We start from the raw sequence: 22,002 nt of genomic DNA on the forward strand, positions 1-22,002 counted from the left end.
TGCCATGCCAGGGGAGGGTCTGTGTGGAAAATTAAGTTGTTTAAGTTCCCGGCATTGTAGCAGTCAGCAAATGGTGTCTCTGGATGTCCTTGAGGAGCTTATTTTTGTACTTATTCCATGCAGGGGGTTCTGTATTGTGATGACATCTGCACAGGGGGCTTCAAAGGCCTCTGCATTTGGGTGGGGGAGGATGAAAAACTCTCCTGCCATTGTTAGGCTCAAGAGTTTTCACACATCTCACTTCATACTTCAGTGCTAATTGAAGTTGCAGCCAGGTCTGTTCTGTCTTGGTAGCTTAGTAGCCTTATTTACTAAGCTTTATATAACAAAATTACTGAGATTGTCATTTACTTTATGGCTTCAGAAGTAGGTTCAGACTGAACATTACTCACTCAGTTATGTGTTGGATGGTATTTCCAGGTTTCAACTGTGATTCTTCTGCAGGTTTTGGTTTGTTAGAAGTTTTTTCTTGATAGTGCTTGGTAGTAAGAACCCGTTCTGGTCATTTTGTCCAAAATCAAGGTTTTGGGTATGGAATTTTGATTTTAGTTAAGGTTTTGATGTAGGGGGTAGTATCTTGTCCTTGCAAAATACAATATCAAAGTTTATCTACATTTATCCAACTAATTCCATTTTTTTCAGGAGCCCATGAGCTCATGCCCTCTATCTCTCTCCCATAGGAATTCCCACACAGTTGACTAATTTGATAACTTTAAAATGAGGCCTCTATCATTCTCTGGTTTCATACAATCTCTCAACAAACATATTTTTTAAAATATCATTCACAGTCGAATATATTAACAGTTTATATTCATCTAATGTAAAAAAAATATAAAAAAATACTATGTATTTAGCTGTCCTCTCCTTTCAGAATATATAATTCCATAGTAATGGAATGCTTTGTGTAAGAGCTATTGAAGATTGAAAAAGTGTGTATTTTTCTCCATCAACCCCTGGTTCAGAATATACCATCTTCCTATATAAACACTTGAATTGTGGTGTTTTATGTTTGTTTTTACATATAGCCTACAGCCTTCAAACTCAACTCTGGACCTCGAAGCCAATTCCACTGCATTTGTGTCATGGTTCACCACTAATCAGGGACCGACATAGACCTGGGACACCAGGTGTGTCCAATTCATTAATGCTGGGTTTTTCACACACAACAGTTCCCCGTGTGCATTAAGTATGGTCCACCACCCAAAGGACATCCAGCCAACTTGACTCAACTATGTGGGAAGCATTGGAGTCAACATGGGGCAGCATCCATGTGGAACGCTTTCAACACCTTGTAGAGTCTATGCCTAAATTAATTGAGGCTGTTCTGATGGCACAACTCAATATCAGGAAGGTGTCCTTAATGTTTTGTACACTCCGTGTATAATGAGGTTATTAGACGTCAACCTAGTGAACATTACATTTGTTTTAGCTTACCATTGACTGAAAGATGTCAGCCGTTTTCTCTCCCCTCGCATCTGGCTACCAGGGGAAATTTTGGAAGGTTGTCGCCATTTTCACTTTATGATAACCTGCTCCTTGTAGTGACAGTCACAGGGAACATCTCCAGTAAACAAACAGACAAGCAAATAGGCCTAGTAGCGGGATTCAGCACCAGGATAGCACCGCTGTTGATCAAATTTCTGTGAATCTAACTAGTCAAGATTTTGTAATAGTAACATCATGGAACAATGTAGCGAATGTCTATTTCCCCTAGCATGTTTGTGGACACAATGTACCAGCCATTTTGCTAAGTGAGTAGCTTCAGTTTATATTTTGAGCCTCTGCCAGTGCCACAAAACTATTTTGGAAATTTGTGAATGTGAGATGGAGAATGGCTTCAGTAACTGCGTCGAGAGGTCTCGTGTAGCCTAGCCTACACATGATGGTCAGCAATGTAAACTGACAGCCGCAGCTAACCATAGAAATATAATCCATAGATGACAGTTCCCATTCAAGTCAGGACTGGCAGCCATTGGTAGGGTACTCATAACTTTAACAGTCAACGTGCCAGGGTTAGAGGTTCTGAAGTCCTATGGATTACATCTATGGCCACAACTTAACAAGCTGTTCTATATTTGACACGCATGCTGCCCAAATTGCAGTCTTCCTGACTGTAAGTGGTTGTGATAATCTCATCCACAGCAATGTTTTAGAAGCTATTGATCCTCTATCTAAAGTATGCGCTCTGGTGTAGTATTTTCAATACTTTGCTTTATGTCCGTTCAGTAATTTAGTTGAGTGTAATTTTGTTTAATGGCAAAATTATTTAAATTATCAGGGGGTGCTGCAGCTTCCTCCGGCTATGGACACAGGTGGGGGGTTTGTTTAATTAGGAATGGTTTTATTTTTACCACTGTAGCGGTACACATTGCATTTTAAGCAAATATAATGGTTAAATTATTTTATTAATTTGCACTCAATGTCACTATCTCAACAGGCAGCTTGAATGGCTTTATGGTATGTCAGGTCAATGTGGTAGGGCTGGCTCTCACTCCAGGTTGAGTGCTAGCAAACCCATTGCACCCTACTTCTTTTCAAGCTTCCCTCTTCTCAGTGCATTCCATCTGGTGGGAATGCTACTCCTCCAGTCAGAAGATGATTTGTACAATACAAGTTCATAAGGTAGAGGGAGATAAGGTATTTTATTTATTTTACTTGGCAAGTCAGTTAAGAACAAATTCTCATTTTCAATGACTGCCTATGAACAGTGGGTTAACTGCCTGTTCAGGGGCAGAATGACAGATTTGTACCTTGTCAGCTCGGGGATTCAAACGTGCAACCTTTCAGTTACTAGTCCAACGCTCTAACCACTAGGCTACCCTGCCTGAATGAAATGGCTCTCTCTCATCCTTAGGAGTGAACACATGGCAAACAACTATCTCCTCCAACTGAATGCAGAGACACAGGTCTCTACAAAATGCTAAATTAGTGGTAAGAAAGACTGCCGTTTGAGAACATTATTCTAGGCTTTCTAGGTCGGTCTCCGCTTGGTCTTTGGTGCCCCCTACAGCAGGGATCATCAACTAGACCAGGGATGGGCAATGCCAGTCCTCGAGGGCCTGATTGGCGTCACACTTTTGCCTCAGCCTGAGCTAACACCGGACTCTAATAATCAACGAATCATGATCTTCAGTTTAGAACGCAATTAGTTAATCCGCTGTGTTTGCTAGGGATGGGGAAAAAGTGTGACATCACTCTGGCCCAGAGGCCTGAACGAGATTCAATTGCGGGCTGATTTCTTTCTTGAGCGGATGGTCGGAAGGCCCGAACGTAATTACAAATCATTTGTAGACATCACTTGGAGCTGGTTTGCTGGTGTTTTTACAGTCTTATATATCCAGTCCCAAAAGTAATTTTTTGGTAGAAAACTTTGGGGGCCCAATAAAATCACCCGCGGGCAGAATTCAGTTCACGGGCCGCCAGTTGGGAAACTATTCCCTAGAGGCTCAATTCAATAAACAAAGTTACAACTTTGAAAAACAGTTTCCAGTAAATCACTGTCTCAGACATTATCATCAATATATTTTAATTCTTTACATCAAACTTTTTGAAAGAATAACAGGCCTTCATTACAATGAAAGTACTCCGGAGTGTTTATGCCAATTAATCACATTAAATCATATAAAGAAAAAAAAGCTAAGATGATATGTCTAAACCCTCTGTTGCAATGAGTCTTTTGTCATGTGAATTTGGCAATTTCCTCAAGTCTCTGAGATGAGGTAAACTTCCTGCTGCCACCACTCTACCATTCCTGAACGGTCTTGTCCCACACCAACTGTCCATGTGGCTCCTTGGCCCCTTCAGGAAGAAGTGCCAGATAGGTAGGAGTCTGTGCTCCTTCTTCAGGACTCTTGGGGGCTTTGGAGCCTGCCATGTCAGTGCGGACCCAGCCAGGGCAGCAGGCGTTGAGCAGGATTCCATCAGCTGCCCGGGTCTTAGTCAGAAAGTGAGCCTGAATCCTGGACAGCACAGTCACTCCGATCTAAACAGAGACGAACAAAACAGTATGATATATCTGCCTTTTGCCCATTCCCCTTAATAGTTGTGTGGACAGACAGAACCCTACCTTTGTTGTGCCATAGGCTGTGTTTGGCCACCCCTGGGCCTGATGGTTTCCCTGCTGAGCGGCAATAACAAACTGCCCCATCAGCAAGCACAGCTCCTCCTCAGAGAGCTCAGTATCACGGAACCTCCAAGACGCAACAGAAAAAAGACCTTGTAATGCAGTAGTTTATGCATGTGGTGATCGCAGTAATGGTTTTATTTGAAAATATTGTATATGATCTGTAGTATTTGTGTGTACTAGAATTGCAATTGACATTCACTTTGATTTTCCAATTTTGCTGTTGTGGCCTTAAGTACAATGCTCTTCGTTACTGCTAATGTGACAGCTGCTATTGAAGGGATGAAAAGGGCTTTCCTTCAAGGTGGTCAGGTCTGCAGCTGGAGGGATGTATGATGTCAGTGTATATTTCTCCCTCAGTAGATTACAATTCAGAATTAAGTTAAGGATGAGTGAGGTTTTCGATACAGAATGAAGATCATACTTGGCTTGTAGTTGAGGGCTGCATGTATCAAGAGCCTTCTTGCTAACAAAGCTGGAGACATTCACCACTCTGGCATTTGGTCTGAGGAGGGGTAGGAGAGCATGGCACACCCACAGGGTGCCCCAAAAGTTGGTGCGCATGGTCACCTCAGCCTGTTCCCCAAAAGTCTCAGTGGCATCATCTAGGGAAAAAAAATGTGATCAATTATTTATTTGCGCAATAGAGAGGGAGAGAGTGGGGGAACGGGGGCTGTGTCAATACAGCATCACCCTCACCCATCTTTTCAGAGCATCATTTTCAAATGCAATCACACTGCTACTTTGGCCTATCATTCATGTTACACAAAAGTTGCAATCAAGTAGCCCTACTATAATTGGTAGGCAGTTTAAAATGAACTGCTGCTTGTTGCCTAACAGCACAAGATCTGCCCACAAACCTCTCACAATCTGGCTACATTTATTAGCCATTTATTGTCTACGAGGCAGCATACTGCATCCTACACATCTCTTTTCCTTAACATAATTTTTTGAATTGTCTAAATGGTTTTCATTCGGAAGGCAGATAAATCGTTTTTAAATCACAAGCAATCACTTTTGCATGGGATACATAAAATCATACGAATTACTACACGTGCTTAATGAAGTCTCTTTTGTTTTGAGCCGACTTCGCCGTCGGATAGAGCGGGCCCTGGCCCATACCTGGGAAGCAGCCAGGTTCCAAATAGAACGCAATCAGCGTTCAGTCGGTGCAATACACACCTGTACCGGCGCCCGGGTGAGAGTAATTGTTATGATCGGCTAAAACAGTAACAATTGCATGGCCAGAGTAGCCAAAATAGTAGAATAGGCTACCGTACTGAACTCTTAAAAGCCATTCCAGCGTTGTTAATGAGCACATCCAATCCGCCATACGTCTTCTGCAGAAAGTTACTCAGTTGCTTGGCGCTGCCCTGGTCGCAGATATCAAGGTGGTGGTAAGAAACTTCAAATCCTTCGGACTTCAGCATCTTCACTGCCTCATTTCCAAGTTTCTCATTTCGAGCAGTAAGAATAACATCCCCGGTAAATTTAGCCTTACAAAGCTCCCTCACAATCGCAAGCCCTATGCCTTTATTGGCACCGGTAACTACTGCCACCTTTTTGGACATCTCCTTTGCTCTCAAACTTTTTTTCTGTAAAGGAATTAGTTAAAATAGCCCAACTCTGGTTGAAATAATGTAATTAGCTGCGCTGTGGTTGTATTAGGCTTGACGTGTACACTGAGCTGGGTGTAGAGGAACGTCTAGCCTTATTGGCTACTTTTGCAAACAAAGGAATGTGCACTGTCACTCTGACAGATGTTGGGTAATCTTTGATCAGATAACCACATGAAAGAATGTGAGGGAGAGGTCATATCACATGATTATACTTATATAAAATGGGAGAGGTTAGGTCATTTACACACAGTTCAGATGGCATATTGCGAGTTAAACTGAATAGAAATTAAGAGCTGGCGAGCACAGTTAAGCTCTTTGCTTTACATAACGATTGGTTTTATACACAGAGATAAATAGGACTCATATGTGCCATTTTAGCATCTGTGAAAGCATGGGCAGTGCCATTGAGGCTCCAATCCACAAGAATCCCCACTCAGTTGAGTACTTTGACTACTTTAAAATGGTGGACGCTACCAATGGCATTGCCCATGCTAAATGGCCTTTTGGTCACTAGAGGCCTCTATCATTCTCTGTGATTTCATACAACAGTTCTCATCCAGGGTTCCAGTATGTAAACAGTTTCGACTGCTCCTACAGTTTTTTGTTTCTGGTACTATATTTTAACTGACGCCCGGCCCAGAAAGTCTACCCATAGAAGGCCACATACAGAAGACAGATTTTAATTCCTAATAAGACATTGTGCACAAAACAGCCATTCAATTATTCAAATAACTGTAACAGAGGACGACCCCCCCCCCATCACTCACATGTATTAAAGGTCCTGCACAGTTAACATATTTCCCAAGTACAAATAGCATTTGAATGACCAAAACATCACCCATAATATTTTTGCACTATTAAAATGCTCAGAATTGAAGAAATGTTACATTGTCTCATCTCTAACTATCATGAAGCCTGAAAGAACAGGCACAGTGGGTAGGGAGATTATATTAATGAGCTTGCTTTGACAAACAGCTCATTGAAACAACCTTTTGATCGTTGCCAGGTAACAAGGTAAACAATAGGTCACATGTCATTGATGTCCAGGTAAACAATGGACCTGTCATTCCGAGCCTAAATAGTATACCTCACCCCATTTTCTCTGCAAAGTCCTCTTATGGTCAACAGAGCTGATCATGGACTGTTGGATATCAGACAAACAGCAGCAATTGCCCTGGGGGGTATGAACAAAGGATCCGATTCACAAGTCGTATGCTTTTTCGTAACGCTGGTGAGTTACCGCCACTCTGATATCCAAAAGTTCTTCCCGGCTGTATGAAATAACGCCAAAAAATTCTGGGCTAATAATGTTAGAAATAACACATAATACAACAAAATACTTCAAAGTTTCCTAAGAGCTAGAAGCACGGCAGCCTTACCTGTTGAAGCCTAGAATTAAGTGCCTTTGAACAGGGTATTTCAAGAACAGCAACGCTGCTGGGTATTTCACGCTCAACAGTTTCCTGTGTGTATCAAGAATGGTCCACCACCCAAAGGACATCCAGACAACTTTACACAACTGTGGGAAGCATTGGAGTCAACATGGGCGAGCATCCCTGTGGAATGCTTTCGACACCTTGTAGAGTCAATTTTTTTTGAGAACAAAAGAGCGGGGGGGGGGCGCAACTCAATATTAGGAAGTATTAGGAATATTAGGAAGTGTGTGATTTTCATCAGTAAATGACAAATACTCTTCCCACCGCAACTCCTTTTGTGGACACCATTCTTTTGTGTCAGCTGTGTGTTGGAGATTCTCAGACTCCATGTAAGGGGCTTAGGGATGGAAGAACAAAAACCATATAGTGACTTTCAGGAGTTACAGAAAAATATACTGTTCACAAGTCAAAGCATTCAATGCCACAACCATTGTGTCAAACTGTAATACTTACATTATGGTCAGCTCTTGCAAGAGCCACTGATCCACTGTTAATGGAACAGCATCAGTCTTCAGAATTAGCTTCCTGATGTTCTCATCAATTGACAAAGCAACTTGGCTCGAAATGTGCACTGCACACGTGTGACATGATCATAATTTTTGGTGCAGCCCGTCCACCCAAAATGAAAAGCAGCCACTACTGTCGGTGGAAAATAGTGAAACATTAAATTAACACTATGACATCCAGTTTATAACACAGTGTGCTTTTTCCAGCAAACAGTTAAGTAGCTTGCTAGCTTAAAGTCACAACACAGATGAAAGTGGGTTAGTTACTGGGATCATTCTGCTTGAGCAATTTTAAGGTTTGTGATGACGGTTTTAAGGCATTACATATTTAAATGAGTTAAGATTATATGACTCTACTATTGGTGTCACGACTTCCGCTGAAGTCTGTCCCTCTCCTTTTTCGGGCGGTGTTCGGCGGTCGGCATCACCTGCCTTCTAGCCACCGCCGATCCACTTTTCATTTTCCATTTGTTTTGTCTTTCACACCTGGCTTCACTCAACCAATTACTTGTTTATTATTTAACTCTCTGTTCCCCATGTTTTGTTTGTGAGTGATTGTTCATTGTACATTGGTCCGTTTTTGTGGGCTCGCTATGTTGCTATGTATTTTTGAGTAAAGTACGTTGATGACTCATATCTGCCGTCCTGCGCCTGACTCTCTACACCAGCATCACACGGGACGATTACAATTGGTATATGATATTTCTGGCATTACGTGATGTTGTCCCAACCTGATCTGTTTCACCTGTCTTTGTGATTGTCTCCACCCCCTCCAGGTGTCACCCATCTTCCTCATTATCCCCTGTTTATTTATACCTGTGTTATCTGTTTGTCTGATGCCAGTTAGTCTTGTTTGTCAAGCTTACCAGCGTTTGTACCATCAGCTGCTGGTTTTTCCCAGCATCTTTTTTTCCCTAATCCTCCTGGTTTTTAGCATGGCTATCCAGTTCCTGCTCATCAAGTCCCCTCTGATTCCTGTGTTATTGGAATTCTCCTGGCTCCAATTACATAATCCCCTCATTAACTGGTCTACTGGTGCCATCATTGGCTGGAGCCCGTTCTGCCACGCCCATTGCCTGGAGTCAGCACAACCTGCCCCGGGACGTCTTCCTGGGGGCTCGGAAGGTGCCCCGGTCCTCTCCGCCAATCCCGCGGAGTACCAGGACCCCCGGAGGTGTTCAGCAAGGCCCGGACCACGTCACTTCCGCCATACGACCCTATAACTGAGTTATTGACCTTCTCCCTAGCACCACACCGCCCAAGAGGGACGTCTGTACTCTCTGTCAGGACCGGAGACCAAAGCTATGGATACCTACATTGGGGACTCCCTAGTTGCTGGTTTTATCCGTCCCTCTTCCTCTCCCGCCTGTGCAGGCTGCTTCTTCGTGGAGAAAAAGGACAAGACCCTGCGCCCGTGCATTGACTACCTGGGACTCAACTTACGGTTAAGAACCGTTACCCACTACCACTCATCTCCTTGGCCTTCGAGCTGCTCCAGGGGGCACAGTGTTTTCCAAACTGGATTTATGGAATGCCTACCACCTGGTGCAGATATGAGAGGGGGACGAGTGGAAGACCACCTTCAACACGGCCAGTGGCCACTACGAGTCTCTGGTCATGCCCTTTAGCCTCACATTTACATTTACATTTAAGTCATTTAGCAGACGCTCTTATCCAGAGCGACTTACAATGCCCCTGCTATGTTCCAGGCTCTGATGAATGATGTTCTCTGACATGTTGAACCGGTTCATCTTCGTCTACATTGATGACATCCTCGTCTTCTCCCACTCTCCTCAAGAGAGGGGTTTCCCCCCGTTTGATGGCAACACCGCCAACCTGACCATGGTGGATCGGTTCTCCAAAGTCGCCCACTTAATTCCTCTCCCCCAAACTACCCTCAGCCAAAGACGGCCCAGCTCATGTTGCAGCACGTCTTTTGGATCCATGGACTGCCCGTGGACATGGCCTCCGACCGGGGTCCTCAGTTCTCGTCCCAGTTCTGGAAGGCATTCTGCACCCTCATTGGGTCATCGGCCAGCCTGTTCTCCGGGTTCTACCCCCAGTCCAACAGCAAGTTGGAGGAAGCCAACCCAGCGTTTGTCACGTCAGCTCCTGGTTTTTCCCAGCCTTTTTTTTTTCTCGCCCTCCTAGTTTTTGACCCTTGCCTGTCCTGACCCTAAACTCGCCCGCCTGACCACTCTGCATGCCCCTGAGCCTGACTGACGTCCTGTACCTCTGCCCCTATCTGGAATTCTGACCTGAGCCTGCCTGCCGTCCTGTACCTTTGCCTCTGTTGTAGTAATAAACATTGTTACTTCGATACGGTCTGCTCCTGGGTCTTACCTTATCCTGATAGACATTGCATAATGCAGGAAGTAATACCAACCAACCTCCATGTGTTTGACAGGGGGGAGGGGACCAGTAACTTTATGATCAACTTTTTCAATGTACCAGCTACAGTACTTTGTCATACTTGAGTCAACCTACTATGAATTGGTTTAATCAAAATATCATAAATTTTGATCAACTTTATTTTCACTGTTTAGCATTTTATATTAATCCAATTTCTGCCGTCGTGACTTTACTTTCATTAATCTGATGACTGTTATTTATCTAATCAACTAACTATGTTCAATTTTTACCAGATTTAAATTAATCATGTAACAATTAACTCATTAGGAATTGGGGAACCACGAGAGGTGGTTCTTTAGAGTTACCATCTCCATAATTAAACTCAAGGTCTTAACCTATCATATCTACAATCAACTTATAAATCATGACCTCATCATCATTCTGAATAGTCATAACCTCCTACATTTGCAAAAACACCAGCCTTATGATTCAGTACTATACAAATTGGTTTAATTATTTATTTACTCGCTAACACAGGATTAACATACACACTTAATACATTAGAAACAGGTCCCTAGCGTACTGACACAATATGGCGGCTTGCTACAAATGACATTGAGAAGGAAAAAAAGACATGGAGAGGGACAGACATAATACGTTGGTACAGTTAGAATCTACGCTCTCAGTAATCATACTTTAGACATGAGCTGCAGCTCAACGACTCTCTGGTCTGATATGTTAATTCTTAACCCATTTTATACAGTTCTTCAATAGGGGCGGTTCGTCAGATTTCCAAATTCCCAGTTCCGAGTTCCCAGTTATTTTGAACGCAGCAGGAGTGCTAGTGGGCTTGTGAGGTTGGGCTGTGTAAACCGGATGCAACCCGCACATAGATGGTCCATAAACTGTTGTATGCGAACGTGAGTAGATTACCTTGACGTGAGTAGATTGCGGACGTATAGCTACGAGAAGTAGGATGCTGAGGGTGCTGCAGAACTCCCTGATAAATCAGAATAAAAATATATATAATAATAGAAAAAGAATACACATTTGAAAAAAGTCTATTTGTCACAAAAGTGCTGGGTTTTTACTGGTATTAGCAGACCAATATATACTGATGTATCACGGGCAAAAAAAGTCAGCATCTCTGCTTTGGCAATAAAGGAAATTAAAAAACATATCTTGCAGGATTCAATAGTTGGAATTGTAAGAGTTGTTGCCCTGTCCCTTTCTCTGCGATTGTCGTTCTAATGGAATCCAGAAAAAACCTTGTTCTGAAGGTGTAATGTTATGGGCAAAGACACAAAACATCCACATTCGATATTTTTCTTGATCAGATAACATGGAAAACAACCCCTTTTTGTGAAGTAATAATTTAGCATCATTACAAATAACTTATAGTAATGTACAGTGTATTTATATTATTGTACAGTACATAGGCTGGTCTTCTAGGTTTGGTACCTGTAGATTTTCCATCAGCACGAAGAAAAACATTGCGTTGAGACATCAAGTGGTTTGTGGTGATGAGTTGGTAACTTTTTTTAATAAAAAAAATGTAACCTTTACTTAACTAGGCAAGTCGGTTAAGAACACATTCTTATTTACAATGATGGCCTACCCCAGACGTCGCAGGGCCAATTGTGTGCTGCCCTATGGGACTTCCAATCCCGGTTGGATGTGATACAGCCTGGATTCGAACTAGGTACTGTAGTGACGCCTCTTGCACTGATGATGGAGTGCCTTAGACGGCTGCGCCACTCGGCAGAGCATGGTGCTTACAACACTAGGGTTGTGGGTTCGATTCTCACGGAGGAGCAGTATTAAAATGTATGCACTTACTGTAAGTTGCATTGGATAAGAGCATCTAATAAAAAAAATAAAGGAATGAATAGACAATTTCATTTGCATTTGTAAATTATTTCAAAAAACTGAAACATATTTTTATTTTTTATTTCACCTTTATTTAACCAGGTAGGCCTAATTTACAACTGCGACCTGGCCAAGATAAAGCAGCACAGTGCGACACCAACAACAGAGTTACATATGGAATAAACAAACGTACAGTCAATAACACAATAGAAAAGTCTATATACAGTGTGTTCAAATGAGGTAAGATTAGGGAGTAATTACAATTTAGCAATTAAACAATAGAGTGATAGATGTGCAGCATATGAATGTGCAAGTAGAGATACTGGGGTGCAAAGGAGCAAAATAAATAAATAACAATATGGGGATGAGGTAGTTAGATGGGCTGTTTACAGATGGACTATGTACAGGTGCAATGATCTGTTAGCTGCTCTGACAGCTGATGCTTAAAGTTAGTGAGGGAGATATGGGTCTCCAGGTTCAGTGATTTTTGCAATTCGTTCCAGTCATTTGCAGCAGAGAACTGGAAGGAAAGGCAGCCAAAGTAGGAATTGGCTTTGGGGGTGACCAGTGAGATATTCCTGCTGGAGCGCGTGCTAAGGCTGGGTGCTGCTATGGTGACCAGTGAGCTGAGATAAGGCGGGGCCTTACCTAGCAAAGACTTAGATGACCTGGAGCCAGTGGGTTTGGCGACGAATATGAAGCGAGGGCCAGCCAATGAGAGAATACAGGTCGCAGTGGTGGGTAGTAAAATGGTGCTTTGGTGACAAAGCGGACGGCACTGTGATAGACTGCATCCAATTTACTGAGTAGAGTGTTGGAGGCTATTTTGTAAATGACATCGCCAAAGTTAAGGATTGGTAGGATAGTCAGTTTTACGAGGGTACGTTTGGCAGCATGAGTGAAGGATGCTTTGTTGCGAAATAGGAACCGATTCTAGATTTAATTTTGGATTGGAGATGCTTAATGTGAGTCTGGAAGGAGAGTTTACAGTCCAACCAGACATCTAGGTAGTTGTCCGCATATTCTAAGTCAGAACCGTCCAGAGTAGTGATGCTGGATGGGCGGGCAGGTGCGGGCAGCGATCAGTTGAAGAGCATGCATTTAGTTTTATTTGCATTTAAGAGCAGTTGGAGGCCACGGAAGGAGAGTTGTATGACATTGACGCTCGTCTGGAGGTTAGTTAACAAAGTGTCCAAAGCAGTGCCAGAAGTACATAGAATGGTGTCGTCTGCGTAGAGGTGGATCAGATAATCACCAGCAACAAGAGCGACATCACTGCTGTATACAGAGAAAAGAGTCGGCCTGAGAATTGAACCCTGTGGCACCCCATAGAGACTGCCAGAGGTCCGGACAACAGGCCCTCCGATTTGACACACTGAACTCTGTCTGAGAAGTAGTTGGTGAACCAGGCGAGGCAGTCATTTGAGAAACTAAGGCTCTTGAGTCTGCCGATAAGAATGTGGTGATTGACAGAGTGGAAAGCCTTGGCCAGGTCGACGAATACGGTTGCACAGTAATGTCTCTTATCGATGGTGGTTATGATATCGTTTAGGACCTTGAGCGTGGCTGAGGTGCACCCATGACTAGCTCGGAAACCAGATTGCATAGCGGAGAAGGTACTGTGAGATACGAAATGGTCAGTGATCTGTTAACTTTGCTTTCAGAGACCTTAGAAAGGCAGGGTAGGATAGATCAGTTTGGGTGTAGAGTCTCCCCCTTTTGAGGAGGGGGATGAGCGCGGCAGCTTTCCAATCTTTGGAGATCTCAGACGATACGAAAGAGGTTGAACAGGCTGTCAAGCAAGTATCTTTATATTCCACAAGTGTTATCAGATTAACTGTTTTGTACAGATAATTATCAGACTCTGGTAAACAAATGCTGGTAAACACTTAAATACAAATACATTCAGTTACATTTTTTGCACAAAACTAGTGCACAAAACTAGTGCACTGGGCCTTTACTAGTCCACTATTTGTGGCCCGATATACTGTAGCCATCTTAAGGGCAGGCAATTATTTTTCTTTCTGCTTCAGCACTCCAACCCGTAAACTACTTCCAGCGGCTATGTACTGTCAGACATCTTGTACACAGTTATTATTATACATCAGTGCTCTTAACACTGCAGCAGACTTCTTCGTTGGTTTTGTGTCGAATTCAGACATAACAGCGACCTCCACTTGCAAATCCAAGGCCATGATTGTGCTTCTATTGTGGGTGTGGTAGAGAAGCAACCTTTGTTGAGATAAGCCTTTTTTGGTTACTACATGATTCCATTTGTGTCATTTTATAGTTTTGATGTCTTTACTGTTATTCAACAATGTAGAAAATAGTACAAATAAAGAAAAACCCTGGAATGAGTAGATGTGTCCAAACTTTTGACTGGTACTATATATTGAAGTGCAACTACACCACTTTTTAACTTATTCATTATCTCCAGCATCAAATCAGTGCCTATATGTGAAAACAACGCACTGCACCAAAAGAGCGGCAGACGCTGCCAAACTATCATTACAAGTCAGTCAAAGCGCTCTCTATTGTTTCCGACATCACTCTGGTTCTTAATAATTGCTAGACAGCCATTTCCACTTTCCATAGATTTTCAAGCCGGTTAAAGTCAAAACTGTAACTAGGCCACCCAGGAACATTCAATGTCTTCTTGGTAAGCAACTCCAGTGTACAGTTGAAATCGGAAGTTTATATACACTTAGGTTGGAGTCATTAACTCGTTTTTCAAACACTCCACAAATTTCTTGTTAACAAACTGTACTTTTTGCAAGGTGGTTAGGACATCTACTTTGTGCATGACACAAGGAATTGTTCCAACAATTGTTTACAGACAAATTATTTCACTTATTGGACCACCAAACTGTCAAAAAATGTAACTCTTCCGTTCGCGTTTTAGCTAGATTAAAATATCTGTAGCACAATTACAGTGGGTCAGAAGTTTACATACACTGAGTTGACTGTGCCTTTAAACAGCTCGGGAAATTCCAGAAAATTATGTCATGGCTTTAGAAGCTTCTGATAGGCTAATTGACATAATTTGAGTCAATTAAAGGTGTACCTGTGGATATATTTCAAGGCCTACCTTCAAACTCAGTGCCTCTTTGATATATATATATATATATATATGCCATTTAGCAGACGCTTTTATCCAAAGCGACTTACAGTCATGTGTGCATACATTCTACGTATGGGTGGTCCCGGGGATCGAACCTTTGCCTTTGCTTGACATCATGGGAAAATCAAAAGAAATCAGCCAATACCTCAAAACAATTGTAGACCTCCAAGTCTGGTTCATCCTTGGGAGCAATTTCCAAATGCCTGAAGGTACGACGTTCATCTGTACAAACAATAGTATGCAAGTATAAACACCATGGGACCATGCAGCCGGTATACTGCTCAGGAAGGAGACTCGTTCTGTCTCCTAAAGATGAAAGTACTTTGGTGTGAAATGTGCAAATCAATCCCAGAACAACAGCAAAGGACCTTGTGAAGATACTGGAGGAAACGGGTACAAAAGTATCTATATCCACAGTAAAACTAGCCCTATATTGACATAACCTGAAAGGCCGCTCAGCAAGGAAGAAACCACTGCTCCAAAACCTCAATTTAAAAAAGCCAGATTATGATTTGCAACGGCACATGGGAACAAAGATAGTACTTTTTTGGAGGAATGTCATTTTGTCTGAAACAAAAATGGCCATAATGGCTATCATTATGTTTGGAGGAAAAAGGGGAGGCTTGCAAGTCGAAGAACACCATCCCAACAGTGAAGCAGCTGGGGTGGCAGCATCATGTTGTGGAGGTGCTTTGCTGCAGGAGGGACTGGTGCACTTCACAAAATAGATGGCATCACAAGGGAGGGAAATGATGTGGATATATTGAAGCAACAGCTCAAGACATAATTTAGCTAGTTAAAGCTTGGTCGCAAATGGGTCTTCCAAATGAACAATGACACAGCTGGTTTTCCTGGTTTTGCCTGTGCCTAGCTCTATTCCCTGTCTTTTCATCAACAACAACAAAAAACTCCCTTGTCCTTGGCGATGAAGAGCATATCCATAACATGATGCAGCCACAGTCATGCTTGAAAATATAGAGTGGTACTCAGTGGTGTGTTGTATTGGATTTGCCCCAAACATAATGCTTTGTATTCAGGACAAAAGTTAATTTCTTTGACACATTTTTTGCAGTATTATTTTATTGCCTTATTACAAATGGATGCATGTTTGGCATATTTGTGTTCTATACAGACTTCATTCTTTTCACTCTGTCAATTAGGTTAGTATTGTGGAGTAACTACTATGGTGTTGATCCACCCTCAATTTTCTTCCATCATAGCCGTTAAACTGTTTTAAAATCACCATTGGGCTCATGGTGAAATCCCTGAGCGGTTTCCTTCCTATCCGGCAGCTGAGTTAGGAAGGACGCTTGTATCTTTGTAGTGACTGGGTGTATTGGTACACCAGCCAAAGCATAATTAATAACTTGACCATGCTCTTAGGGATATTCAATGTCTGCATTTTTTTTACCCAACTATCAATAGGTACCCTTTGTGAGGCATTGGAAAACCTCCCTGGTCTTTGTGGTTGAATCTGTGCTTGAAATTCACTACTCGACTGATAATTGTATGTGGCAACAGAGATGCCGTAATCATTCAAAAGTCCATGCAACTTATTACATGACTTGTTAAGCAAATTATTACTCCTGAACATATTTAGGCTTGCCATAACAAATGGGTTGAATACTAATTGACTTAAGACATTTCAGCTTTTAATTTTGTATTATTTTGTAAACATTTCTAAATTGTCAGTGGGTCCGTACCTGTCAATCCTACACCTCAGCATTGATTGTGTGTGTGCAGTGTCGACCAGTCTGTTTTTCTTTTGCCAGTTTTGCATGTTATTTTGGCATTCATGTAAAAATGAATAACAATTGATTTAATAAAGCATACAAACATGGTCTCTTTTTTGCTTTCTTGAGTAAGGCAGCTCCAAAATACAGGTGTTTCAGCCTAACTTGGTGCTTTCTGTGGTGGAGTGTAAGGGTTGGTAATGTTCTCTAGTTGCGTTGTGATTGGCTCAGTGTTCTGTGACTTATGGGGACACTACGTCACTGCAAAGTCTATGGGGAGAGCTTGAAAATTCAAGGCCCTCAAGGTCATTGGCCACGAATAAAGTTGCATCAAATCACGTTAGATCTGCTGTAGCTTTGATCTGACTGATCATGTTAACATCATACTTTCAAAATCTTAGCTAGCAAGCTAGACAAGCAGTCGTCATCATGAATCACGGCGACTAACTACTGGCAAATCCTTTTCAACCCTTGTCATATCAAGAGAAATTACAGATAAAACGTATTGGTGCTCATCGGCCATTGGACATTAACATTACACATGTTGGAAAACGCAAATTCAACAATGAGTGGTTTGGGAGGAATCAGTGCCTGCAAAGTAATCACTCGCCTGCTATTCAATGGAGTCTGAGTGTGGTCCAAGTCTATGTTTAAGGGTCTCTTTTCCAAGCTTAAAAGGATAAACATTAAACAGCGTGGGCTAGAAAAGTTTGAATACATCGGCCATGCTGTCAGCCACGTTCAAAACAACTGGAATCTCTGAACTGGGAAATCTCAGAATTAAGTGCGTTCAAGACAACTGGGAACTCTGGGGGAAAAAACGAGCTCTGACTGGAAAAGTACGTTTTGAACGGTCATCCAACTCGGGATTCCAAGTCGAACTTGGGCCATGATTCGTCCTGAGTTCCCAGTTGTCTTGAAAGCACCATACATCCACAGAATGCCAGACTTTGATGAAGTTTGATGACAAAATGTTCTTTATTTGTGCTGCATAAATGATGGAATAGGCCAGGTAGATATGTACACACTAGCTAAGTAAGTAATACTAAGTGTATGTTGTGTAGTAAGCTGTTAGTAGCCCATATGTCTCACCCTAATAATTTGGTCCCTTTCCCCCTCATAACTTAACCTATTGTTCTGAATTGGTGGTGCACATGTAGCCTATAGCCTGTTTTAGAGAAATGTAATCATTGAATATTGTAAGAGCTTTCATTGTTTGCTTATATGCCCCCTTTATTTATCCTACAGTTCTGAACTAGGTGTATACTGAATGAAAAGTGCTGAACAAATAGTTATATTGACTACGTCCTTCCTAGCTTGCCGGGGCGGCAGGGTAGCCTAGTGGTTAGAGCGTTGGACTAGTAACCGGAAGGTTGCATGTTCAAATCCCTGAGCTTAAAAGGTACAAATCTGTCGTTCTGCCCCTGAACAGGCTAACCAACTGTTCCTAGGCCGTCATTGAAAATAAGAATTTATTCTTAACTGATTTGCCTAGTAAAATAAAATTTAAAAAATAATGTCTTACTCAAAATGATGAATTACCTATTACCCGCTTATGCCATAGTTTGTACATCTCTATTGTCAGTAGAAACCACATTTGTTTAAGTAAGTCAGCCATATCAGCTATGTTTTTTTTAAAGGCAGTAAATGAGGCTATACGAACTGTTTCGCTGCCAGACAAGCCTCCACTGATAGCCAGGTGTAGCAGTGGTAAGGATTCACTCCATTGTGCTGAATAGAAAGCTCTGCTGTTGGGACAGCTTTATGTAGTCCCTAACAGTTTGTGGATCCGTTTGTCACCATTATAGTGCAATTAATGTATTGTTTAGTGTTCTGTTGTGTAGTGGCTTTGCTGGCATGCATCTAAAACATTTTTTTTGTTTTGCCCCACTAAGATTTACATGCTAAAATCGTCTATTGTGTGTGTGCTATTTTGCCTTATGGAATTTTGGGTGTGATAGAGTGTTGGCAAGACAGCAGAAACGGACAGTCAAACCACATACGTCAGACCACTTATGAGAATGATTCAGTTCCCAGTAATTGGGGTGCAGGAAACGCCCAACTGACTCCAGATCCCTTTGCCTACCTGTCAGTCCCACACCTTAGCCTTTGTGCGGGTGTGAAATGCCTGGTGCATGTTTAAGGAGTCCCCCAGATGGGTTGTCGCCACTATTTCAACGTCATTTCCTGTCCTAGAAATGCAAGTTTAGGTTCCACCTCCGAAGAATGACGAAGGCTACTTATACATTTTCACGAATTGGGTGTGGGAATTTCCATGTGGAGTTGATAAACATGAACAAATGGGGCACAGACAACTGTCAGTGTAGCTAGCTAGCATGCTAACCTTATCTAGCGAACTAATGTTACTTAACTGTTTTTTTTTATTTTTTTATTACACCGTATTCAAAAGATTAACTAGCTGGCTCTATGGCTGGATCTGGAGCTAGATTTGTCATAAGCATTGACTTAGGGAAAATGTTTCCACAGATTGAAACCACTGGCCTATCTTTGCCATCTATTGTTATGTCCAAATTTTGTCATCTTCCATAAATTGCAGACAAATCTGCCATACAAATAGTTAGAAAGAATAAGATGAAACTCTGGTAATATGGATAACTATTGAAAGATAGCTCATGCGTTTTTCTACATTGTAATGGACACAGTGGTTCTCACAGGGGAAGTGAAATGATAGGCTACAATGACTTTGCTCATGATCATGCAAGCAGCACATTACATTAGACTTTTCTCCACACTTTGTTGTGTTACAGCCTGAATATTTTTTTAAATAAAATGTTTTAAAAATGTCACTGCCCAACACACAAGACCCCATAATGTCAAAGTGAAATTATTTTTTCAAACTTTTTACAAATTAATTTAAAAAAAACTGAAATCACATTTACGTAAGTATTCAGACACTTTACTCAGTACTTTGTTGAAGCACCTTTGGCAGTGATTACAGCCTTCAGTCTTCTTGGGTATGATGCTACAAGCTTGGCACACCTGTATTTGGGGAGTTTCTCCCATTCTTCTCTGCACATCCTCTCAGGCTCCGTCAGGTTGGATGGGGAACGTCGCGGCACAGCTACTTTCAGGTCTCTCCAGAGATGCTCGGTCGGGTTCAAGTCGGGGCTCTGGCTGGGCCACTCACTGACATTCAGAGACTTGTCCCAAGCCACTCCTACTTTGTCTTGGCTGTGTGCTTAGGGTCATTGTCCTGTTGGAAGATGAACCTCAGTCTGAGGTCCTGAGAGCTCTGGAGCAGGTTTCAAGGATCTCTCTGTACTTTGCTCTGTTCATCTTTCCCTCAATCCTGACTAGTCTCCCAGTCCCTGCCACTGAAAAACATCCCCACAGCATGATGCTGCCACCACCATGCTTCACTGTAGGGATGATGCCAGGTTTCCTACAGAAGTGACACTTGGCATTAAGGCCAAAGAATTCAATCTTGGTTTCATAATACCAGATAATCTTGTTTCTCATGGTCTGAGAGTCCTTTAGGTGCCCTTTGGTAAACTCCAGTGGGCTGTCATGTGTCTTTTACTGAGGAGTGGCTTCCGTCTGGCCACTCTACCATAAAGGCCTGATTGGTGGAGTGCTGCAGAGATGATTGTCCTCATGGAAGGTTCTCCCATCTCCACAGAGGAACTCTGGAACTCTGTCAGAGTGTCCATTGGGTTCTTGGTCACCTCCATGACCAAGGCCCTTCTACCCTGATTGCTTAGTTTAGCTGGGCGGCCTGCTCTAGGAAGAGTCTTGGTGGTTCCAAACTTCTTCCATTAAAGAATGATGAAGGCCACTGTGTTCTTGGGGACCTTCAATGCTGCAGAAATGTTTTGGTACCCTTCCCCAGATCTGTATTTAATCCATTTTAGAAGGCTGTAATGTAACAACATATGGAAAAAGGGAAGGTGACTGAATAATTTCCGAATTTACTGTGTGTTGACAAATACAGGCTGAAAATAAATTGTCAGGATTTACTCTACTACTACACTGAACAACAATATAAACACAACAAGTGTTGGACACATGTTTCATGAGCTGAAATAAAATATCCTAGTTTATTTCGCTCAAATTATGTGCACACATTTTCACACATTTATTACATCACTGTTCGCTACACTCGCATTAACATCTGCTAACCATGTGTATGTGACAAATAAATTTGATTTGATTCTCCTTTGCCAAGATAATACATCCAACTGACAGCTGTGGCATATCAATAAGCTGATTTAAACAGCATGATCATTACACAGGTGCACATTGTGCTGGGGACAATATAAGGTCACTCTAAAATATGCAGTTTTGTCACACAACACACTGCCACAGATGTCTCAAGTTTTGAGGGAACTTGTAATTGACATACTGACTGCAGGAAGGTCCACCAGAGCTGTTGCCAGAGAATGTAATGTTAATTTCTCTACCATAAGCCACCTCCATTGTTGTTTTAGAGAATTTGGCAGTACGTGCAGCCGGCCTCACAACCCTAGACCACGTGTATGGCGATGTGTGGGCAAGCGGTTTGCTGATGTCAACGTTGTGAACAGAGTGCCCCATGGTGGCGAGATCCTGAGGCCCATTGTTGTGCCATTCATCCGCCACCATCACCTAATGTTTCATCTTGATAATACACAGCCCCATGTTGCAAGGATCTGTACACAATTCCTGGAAGCTGAAAATGTCCCAGTTCTTCCATGGCCTGAAGACTCACCAGACATGTTATCCTTTGAGCGTGTTTGCGACGCTCTGGATCGACGTGTACGACAGCGTGTTCCAGTTCCCGCCGATATCCAGCAACTTCACACTGCCATTGAAGAGGAGTGGGACAACATTCCACAGGCCATAATCAACAGCCTGATCAACTCTATGCGAAGATGTGTCACGCTGCATGAGGCAAATGGTGGTCACACCATAAACTGACTGGTTTTCTGATCCACGCCTCTACCTTTCTTGGGGTGATTGTGGAGGCCAGGTCATCTGATGCAGCACTCCATCACTCTCCATCTTGGTAAAATAGCCCTTACACAGCCTGGAGGTGTGTTGGGTCATTGTCCTGTTGAAAAACAAATGATAGTCCCACTAAGCGCAAACCAGATAGGAAGGTGTATCGCTGCAGAATGTTGTGGTAGCCATGCTGGTTAAGTGTGCCTTGAACCCCCACACCATCACACCTCCTCCTTCATGCTTCACAGTGGGAACCACACATGCAGAGACTGGTGGTTGGAACCAAAAATCTCAAATTTGGA

At 42.4% G+C, this 22,002-nt stretch overlaps 2 protein-coding genes across 4 annotated transcripts in view; one reads left to right on the forward strand and one right to left on the reverse strand.

The window, feature by feature from the left end:
• The window catches only part of LOC124007539 (spermine synthase-like), a 44,246-nt gene that overhangs the window by 6,460 nt on the left and 15,784 nt on the right, over positions 1–22,002 (forward strand). The window lies entirely within an intron of this gene.
• Positions 3,512–5,839, reverse strand: LOC124007542 (carbonyl reductase [NADPH] 1-like). Its single transcript, XM_046318191.1, has 4 exons — positions 5,409–5,839; positions 4,548–4,728; positions 4,067–4,190; positions 3,512–3,982 (listed from the first exon to the last, which is right to left on the reverse strand). Exons 1-4 carry the CDS (start codon positions 5,692–5,694, stop codon positions 3,743–3,745), a joined length of 831 nt encoding a protein of 276 aa, XP_046174147.1. The 5' UTR covers positions 5,695–5,839; the 3' UTR covers positions 3,512–3,742.

This window comes from Oncorhynchus gorbuscha, linkage group LG20 (assembly GCF_021184085.1).
Source record: "Oncorhynchus gorbuscha isolate QuinsamMale2020 ecotype Even-year linkage group LG20, OgorEven_v1.0, whole genome shotgun sequence".
Lineage (NCBI taxonomy): Eukaryota > Metazoa > Chordata > Actinopteri > Salmoniformes > Salmonidae > Oncorhynchus > Oncorhynchus gorbuscha.